The sequence below is a fragment of the Notothenia coriiceps genome, unplaced genomic scaffold, assembly GCF_000735185.1.
Source record: "Notothenia coriiceps isolate Sejong01 unplaced genomic scaffold, NC01 NC01_scaffold00027531, whole genome shotgun sequence".
NCBI classification, from domain to species: Eukaryota; Metazoa; Chordata; class Actinopteri; order Perciformes; family Nototheniidae; genus Notothenia; species Notothenia coriiceps.
The window spans coordinates 87,844-96,817 of record NW_011360232.1 but is presented as its reverse complement, the minus strand read 5'-3'; the positions used below and the strand labels follow the sequence as shown (position 1 = coordinate 96,817).

General features: G+C 40.6%; 1 protein-coding gene across 1 annotated transcript in view; it reads right to left on the bottom strand.

Annotated features, from left to right (window-relative positions):
• Positions 1 to 5,923: 5,923 nt before the first annotated feature.
• Positions 5,924 to 8,974, bottom strand: part of oma1 (OMA1 zinc metallopeptidase) — a 9,757-nt gene continuing 6,706 nt past the window's right edge. The window contains exon 8 of the mRNA XM_010785292.1: positions 5,924 to 7,476. Coding sequence (XP_010783594.1) covers positions 7,132 to 7,476 — 345 coding nt within the window. The 3' untranslated portion in view covers positions 5,924 to 7,131. The remainder of the gene's footprint in view (positions 7,477 to 8,974) is intronic.

Below are 8,974 nucleotides of genomic sequence, written 5' to 3'. Positions count from 1 at the left end.
GGACGAGAAAAATAAAAACGACATCATGTATACAGTCAGTGCAATCCCCTACTTTGTTTCGCTTCTTTCCCTTTCCCTCTTTCTCTGAAGACTAACCATCATCAGTGCTTTGTCCTTCAAACCAGAGCAGGCATTAAGCATAATGGAAACCATGACAACGAAGCAGCGAACAACAGACAGCACTGCTTAAGTGGAGAGAGGACAGATGGATAGAGGGGTTTTCTAAAAAGGACACTGAAGGAGAGGTGACGTAGGAAGACGTGGGAGAACAAAAATAAACGCTTTTAAAAACCCTCCCCCTGAAACAGTGCATGCATGTTTCAATAAGATACACACACTCTTGTACTTAATTTCTTGGCAGATCTGTAAGACTTCTTTGACGCATAATGAGAGTCAGTGCTTTGGTTTTGTAAGGGCTCTGTGGGTTTTCCTTTTAACATGTACTCAATTTCTTAGCTATCAAGTCAGTCATCATTAGACATGTACAGCCCACAGACTTCAGCTGGACTCAAACCAAGTGAAAAGCAGGCATTTGTTCCCAGTCCCTAGGGTTTTAACACATGGTATAATCTGTGAACCCTAGCTAACAGCACAGTGGCTGGCATTATGGTTTTCCTCAGATGTTATGCTGGTTTACCCTGGCAGTAAACTGGAATGTCGTCAAATTTAAAACAAACGTAACAGAAACAAACGTACAAAAATTCATGTGAAATTATTGTAATTTATTCCAGGCTTAATCCGTCATAATATCCCTAGTAAGTAGCTGTAAGAAGGCAGACACGCATATGCTCTCAATCTGTCTCCCATACACAAACACATAGAGATGCCTAGCATGAGTCCCCTTTCCCTGGAAAACTTTAGACTAAAACAATTCATTAATAAACTATCATTTGTAGCCTATATTTAAGCATGTTTAAACTCAATAAACCACATCTTGAAGGATATGTTAGCTTCATAAACAATACCACGTAGAAGTAGCTTAAACAACGTATAGCCTTATAGTATCTTGTTCCATGTTTCAGCTAAATAAACTATTTTTAAACAAGTCTGAAAAAATATATAGTGAAGCATGTTTGGGCTGAAAAAATTATTTGTAGCATGTTTTAGCAAAATAAACAACCTTCACCATGATTTAACTTTCCAATAACTTTTACCATTTTGAAGTCTGATAAACTATATCTTAAAGCATGTTTAAGCTACATAAACAACATGCAGCATGATTCAATTGTATACTACCATTTGTGTATCTGATAAACTATACCTAGCATGTTTTAGCCTGATGATCATTTTTAACTTGTAGCAAATTATGCTAGGTGAATGCATTTTTTAGGACCTTTAAACTAATACAATTTAACTTCATGGATGTTTTCACGTGTTTAGAGGGCCTTATAATGTGGTGTATGTTCTCACCAAGCATGGTCTTTAAAAGCACTAACCTGTGGCTATCTCTCCAAGTAGGCCTACCATTTTCGACATTCTCAAATCCGTGGTAGTTGTTGCTCTCTTGTGTTTAAGATGGAAAAATGTTTTGCAAGTGCAGTTTTCGGAAGTTCCTTCAGCATTTAACTGAACCATAGTGTTTGTCACTTGATAAAATAGTGTACCGATAAAACAATTTCGCGAATTAGAAAGTTGTCGGTAGACACAACACGCGCATGTTGATCTCACACAGGTGCATTGATTAGACATCCCCTCGCGACTGTGCGGATGTACAGACCCTCCCACTTGATTGACACTTCATTGACTCCTTCCTTCCTTCCTTCCTTCCTGTTGCACCTGTTAGCTTGGCACAATGTATGTACCCTTATCCTTATACTTTTCGCATCGAAATTACGCCTGCCAATTATATGTAGCATTTCTTTGAATAGATGTTCATAATATGCATATAATTAACCATGAAAAGACCCCCATCTTCCTTGGGTAATTTATGTTGCCCGGGATAGCTCTGCCTAACACCTGTTTTAAAAGTGCAGGGCTTTTGATAAGCCTGCCTGAACTATGACATTCGGTTTACAGCATCCACAAACACATTTATTTCGTGGCAGTAAACATAAACTAATACTGGTGTATGCCTACTAAGAATTCAAAAACATTTCATCATTGGCAAGAACCTCTTTTATAGATTCAAATTTGGTGTTATTATGAGTTGATAAGAGTCTTCAAATCCTGTCAGAAACATGTCAGAATTAGCAGCTCTATTTTTGAGTAAAACAGTAAATAACTGAAGGAAATCAAACTTTGTCTTAGTTAATTAAGAGGTGTGGATAATAACAGTGTTGACAGCTGTTCAAAAAAATGTGATAGCACTTTTGGACTGAATGTACAACCAGATCTGTCACAGTTTGTTGAATTTAGCAGACACTGACAGTGTGTTGGTGTGAATTTGAGAAAAAAATATCATGGTCAGCTGAACTGAGAAAGGTACACATAAGGTGCATATATTGTTTTTTGTATTGTTTACACCAGTAGAACACACATTTCTCAAGTAATTGAATTTGTGGACAATCAAATGCTCTAAAAAGGTACAAAATCTAGACTTCTGAACCCAACTATCATCAATCTGACATTGCCACTATCTGTCCTCAGGTAAACCGTAATGTTGCATGCTGTTCATTTTTTTCATAGGCCCGTGATTCGAACTTGTTCACTATCTCTTGATTTGCTTACCCTAAATTGTAACTTGATGTATGTGCTCAAACACTGAAAGCTACTGGTGTCAAAGCAGTTGAGGGAGACTGATTCAAACCATTTCATCTCATCTCATTTCCACATCCTCTATTCCCCTTCTGCTTCGGCAATCTTCCTTCCCTCTTTCCCTTCATTAGATTGCACCATCTACTTGCTGAAAGACGGGGAAGAACGCTGGTTATTCAAATTCAAATCAACACTGACAGAGAAGCAGATGTAAAAAGAGAGAGAGAGGGGTAAAGGGAGTTACAAAGCTTGTACCTGACGTTGTTAGTATTAATGTTATTCCACTGCCAGGGTTGGGATCGATGCAGTCAGATGAGGGACTGTGTTAACACCCTAATCTCTAATAGCATCAGAGCAGCCAGACTATAAAAACCTCTACCAGTTCAACGATGAACACACACACACACGAACATACACACACACATACACACAACCTCAGATAGAGAAGATAAGACAGACAGGGAATACATGAGGAGCCATTAGAGGAGGACCTGTATTGTGTGTTGAAAGAGAATACCCAGATAACCTCAATGACCCCATGCTACTGCCAGGCAGTTCCTTTACTGCGACAACACAGCAACAAAAATAAACACTGACAAAATATTGGTTGTTTGGGTCATTTTAACTAGAAGGAACTAGAAGTGGAGATCTATTTTCATTTACGTTATCTAATTTCTTTGAGTGAAGGGTGTGTCTTTAGCTAGCAAAAGCTTTACTTTATAACCAATGTAAACATTGCTCACACATTAACACATTAGCTTACAAAAAAGCTGCATTAGATTCGATTTTTTTTATGGGAAAGAAACACTCAGCTCAGTGTTATCGGCTCAAAGTGTTGACTGCACCAGATAAAAACAACTCTTGCGCACCACCGTTTTGCCCTATTTGCTAAAAATAACATTCTGGTGGCAGGTTTGCTCAGTTAGGGTAAATCTTCTCAGTGCATAACAAGTGAAAAATTCAAACTTAATACACAATTGCTCATGTAGAAAGAGATGGATGCAAAAAATTAAATGTAAGATGGTTCATTCTTGCTGCCATTCCCCAGTTGTACAAATATAAAATAGAGTTTACAATTTACATTTAGACTGATGGTTCTAGATGAGGACACAACCAAATATTATCCTGTAAGATTTAACTGCCGTTAAGGCTACCTCTGCCCGACACTCATGCCACATCAACAAAGATTGTTTCTTCTTACACCCCTGACCTGATTGAAACGCGTTTTGCTAATCAAAGTTAGACAAAGGCATTTTTTATTTATTTCTATGGGCCCCATTGCTTCAAAACATTGCAAATCTAATTTTACTCATTAGTAAGACTCTGGAGTACTTCCGTCTCATACTGCAGACACAGCCTCTGAGACTTGCATGTGTGCATGTGTGAGACAGCATCTTTAATTACCCAGGTAACACAGCCAGATGCTCCATCACTCTGGCAATGGCAGTGATTAAAAGCAGTAAAATATTCATTTCAATCAGACACCCACATGCCACATGTATAATTAATGCACAACGGAAGGACACAGAAACTTTTACCACAACAGCACACTAACAGACACACATTTTTCCATCACCATATTCCCTCTACACGCAGCAGCCAGCTGCTTCATGTGTGTGTGCGTGTGTGTGTTGTGTGCCGGGGTGGATTTTAGAAATGGAACCGTGGATGAGCCACTTGGAGCAACACTCCACAGGGAGGTCAAAGGGCAGCCAGACTGCATTGTGGGACATCATTCAGCCACCTACACAGCAGATGTGTTGGGTTGCTCTCTCACAGCCCTGACTCTCTCTGGGAGTGTTTTTCTTTGGAAACAGCATCTTGAGTTTGCCGTCTATTGTGCATTCAGCATTCTCTTTTGTGGGTGTGCTACCTTTTGTACTTCTTCTACTTTTCAATGCTGCTCTGCTTGTCAATACCTTGAAATACCTGCAAGCAGTTTGTCAGAGGTCTCAGAAGCAGTATGATGTCTCTAGTGGGCGTACAAATATACAAACACAATACAATCTGAGACTTGAGGTGAATATAGAGACATAAAGTAGACTGATGACTTCTCTCTCACTCCGTGGAACAGATCATATCTGCCTAAGGCTACACATATAGACAAAGAGAAATACATAGAAGTAGGACTTTCCCATCCAGCATTTGACTTAAAATATGTAAGAAAATCAGCTGCTTAATTTTGATGTAGATAACAAAATGCTCTTTCACCCACCTGAAATAAATATTTTCTTTTCTTTTTTCAATCCCCATGGTTCCACTTTGTCTACTTTCTATTTCTGTCCTTTCAATCCCTCTGACTGCTGTGTCTTTGTTTTCCTTGATTAAGCCCTCTGTCGCAGTATTGTTTAGACTCCAGCAGTAGGCTACAATTACTCAGAGCTGTGTGTGTGTGTGTGTGTGTGTGTGTGTGTGTGTGTGTGTGTGTGTGTGTGTGTGTGTGTTGTATCACGCTCATTACAATTACCTCTGGGTGTGAATGTGTCATCTGTTGCCTGCTCATGTTCCAATTTCTGTCTGAGTGCTGAGGGAGCTGCATCCAGATGCTTCAGCGTACACACGACAATGTGACCAGGAAATGGAAAGTCTCCATTAAAATGTATAAAAGCTTTGGATCCAAAAAAATCCTTAAAGTGAAATTAGTCTGAGCAGGAAGCGCAACACAGTAAGTCATGTTAACTTTAATGCTCATGGACTAAAGCCTGATATCTTTGCTCAGGAGGGAACTTGGATGTTGCAATACTCTTTAAAACTGAGATGTCACAGGATTGATCTTGTATTCAAGAAGCAAGAACTTGTAACAGTTGGCAGGCATTACAAGAGCACTGCACTGAATCTGACTGAATGAAATGCTCGTGGCTTTGATTTGAATACGACTGTGTAATCTTGTGTGTGAGATTTCCAAACTGTATGTTTCTCTGATCAGCTGAGAGAGGCCAGCAAGGACTTTCCCCGGGAGTCTGGCATCAACGAGAAACTTCTGCTACAGTTGCTAAAACATCATCACATTCATACAAACACTGAAACAATTATAAGGAAACTTTAAACCCTGTTGCACGGTTGTATGCAATGACACAGGCTGATTATTTCCTCTAACTATCCCACATTCAAACATACACAGTACTTTTTACATTGTGTTGCCAGGGTCCTTATTTATTGCTGCTCAAACATTAACATATTTGAGCTTGAGTTTCAAAGGATCTTGCAAGGAAAAGACCCCACCAAAAAGCATTTTTTCAAGTTTTTATTTTTTGTCTGCCACTTGCAAACAGAGCACGTCCCTGTGGAGGTATTGATATTCATAAACCAATATCCCTGTGGCATTTCATTTCACATTTTTGTGTAAATCCTATCACTGACCACTTATTCTAATATAGACACAGCCTTTATTATCGACCAACCCTGATGCAGTTAGACAAAGCTTCCACAGCACGCAAATGAAGTGCTCTCTTTTGGTTTGTAAGCTCATACAGACCCTAAACCTAAAATGCATGGCACACATATTATAACATATCCCATATGAAAACACAGCAGTACTTTTGATTTCAAAGTTTAACAGTGTGCTACTTTGTTCCTGTACAGAGATATGAACCATTACTGTTCTCACCTCTTCATTGTGCAACTGCTCCCGCAGGCTGTTGTTTTAAATAAGGATGTTTTCTCAGTCAACCTGCCTTGTTAAATAGGAATTTACAAAATCCCATGTAAGATTTCACAAAGCTTGACGCTAGATATTGGCATTCCTGTGCAGAAGGCTCTGTTTTAAAACCTGCAAACAACACGGCATAAATGTACACCATTAAGTCCCTCAGGGTAGAGAATACATAAAGTGCCGTGTGTGTGGCATGATAATGCAGCAGTCATAATTAGAATGTAGATGTCCTCTGCCTGCCATGGACGGAGCCTCCGACATGCACACAAAGTGCTTACTCTCATCTGTTGCCATGTGTCAATGAATAATGCACATATTAATCTGGCAATGTATGGGAGCTTTACTAAGATTCATTCTGCATTGAGAGGTTATCTAATTAATGTGGCCTCTTTGTAGTGACTAGTTATGAATACAATGCTTTAAAGCAGTCAGCAGGGTGTTGCAATAGAGAGTTCGGAGGGGGCTTGAATTCTGTTAATATAATGTTTTATTTTTTTTCTCCAAAGCTGCTTCTTTACCCAGATCCAAACCCAGATCCAGCCTCCATTGTTCTAGCAAAAATATAGGAGTCTTTAGTGCCGAGAAAAAGACAAACCTTGGCTTCCCCTGATCAAAGGTGGAAGCTTTACCCCGTTTAACACTAACACAAACAAGGTCACTGAAATTGAATAGACCTTTATTAAGATGATTATGCTAGCTCACCAATATACAAACCAATCAATTACTCATTCACACATTCAAAAAGTCTTTGACAACTACAATTTTGGGACTGTTGAACACCCCTGTCAGCTGGTGCTCTGCCCCACAGACTGGGATCCTTCTCCCTCAGAAGGAGCGGGGACAGAGGCTGTTACCGCTGACTCTGATGCTATGAATGAGACTTGGCCTTTCATTTCTCGATCTAAATTTGGGGAAGGATAGAGGTCATTTTGGGCAAGTAGAGCAGCAGGCAGTCCAGTGAGGAGTGAGGCTGGGCTGCGGGGCAGGGGGGGCTTGCGTGCCCCTTCTGGCCCTCCTCTCCCCTGGTTCTTAGCGGCCTCCAGTATCACACGGACACTTTTGGTGAAGACGACACGAGGGTCTGTGGCAGGTAGAGCAGGGCAGACGCAGCTCTCCCTCAGCTCCAGAGCCTGGACAGAGACAGAGGGAAGAAGACAAATTATTAAACCACGCTCTGTACTCTGTATGTACCGACTTATCATAACTTCAGACAAGAAGTTCATTAACAACAAGTACAAAGATGGATATGACTGGTCTATGATTAATGTGTTTGTTTGTGTTGTGTTGAGTCATTTGCTGTTTTTGTTTGAAGTGTAGTAGAACAAGGAATCAGTAACTTGTTCTTTTAAATTTGTGATAGGGAGATATTTCATCAAAGAGCGGCTGTGAACTGAAATGAAGGAAAGACAAACAAACACAAGAAATAAACTGTGATAAAACTAAAGAAGAATATCCGTGCCCCTGTAGCAGCTCCGTGAGGCCGTTCTAAAGCACTTCTGTACCCTGGGCTAAATGCTAACACATCTCAGTTTAAATGTTGGCTGGCTATCATTTGCTAGTTTGCAATTAACATAAACTACAGCTAAGGAGGATGGGAATGTCATTAGTTTTGCAGGTATATTGTCAGATCAATCTATTGGGCAAACTGAACTTTCAAACCTTATGATGGCACTAGAGGAAAACAATTATTCATTTAAATCCTTCCAGTCTGGTCAAAATGGTGAACCAACCGACAGATTGATATTGCTATCCCAAGAGGCAAACTGCTAGCATGGCTATGTGGCTAAAGATTCAATCTTTGTTCTTCAAACAGGTACAGGTTGGATAAGCAGTGCTGGTAGGAACAAACCTAGCACTTCCCAGCAGTTAGAGACATTCTCTTTGTCCGTCTCACACACACACGAAACTCATTAATCTCTCACTTAAATCACCTACAAGACTCATATATACTTGCACTTGGCTTCCCACTCAACAGGCTCTCCCTCTCATGCTACCAGGCAACTTAATGCGCTTTGCTCAAGGATGATGAGCGCACTAGTGGAGGCAGAGTGCCCTCAGAGGAGTCGGGTTAAGTAGCTTGATGCTGTCACCTCTCGCAAGGTTGAAAACATCACATTATGCACCAGTTTCAGCCGAATGAGCTCCATTGGCTCATATGTGCTGCCATGCTGGATCGAAATGTTGGGTGTGAGGAGGGTATAAACCGGAGAGTTTCCTCACAGAACACACGCGCGCGCGCGCACACACACACACACACTGGAGGCCAATGAATCCCCAAACAATAGTCTTCCTCACTTCACTGCCTGTGGCTGCAGTCTGGCCTCGACAGAGACTGTTGCTAGAGGTCAATCTAACACACAGGAATATGATATGATGCAAACAAATAACACACACTAACACATAGAACACACACACACACACACACACACACACACACACACACAACACACACACAACACATACCCACCACACACACAACACACACACAACACAAACACAACACATACACAACACACACACATAACACACAGAACACACACACACACACACACACACACACACACACACACACACACACACACAACACTGGCACCTGATGGACAATTAGTGGTTTACCCATCTGTTCAC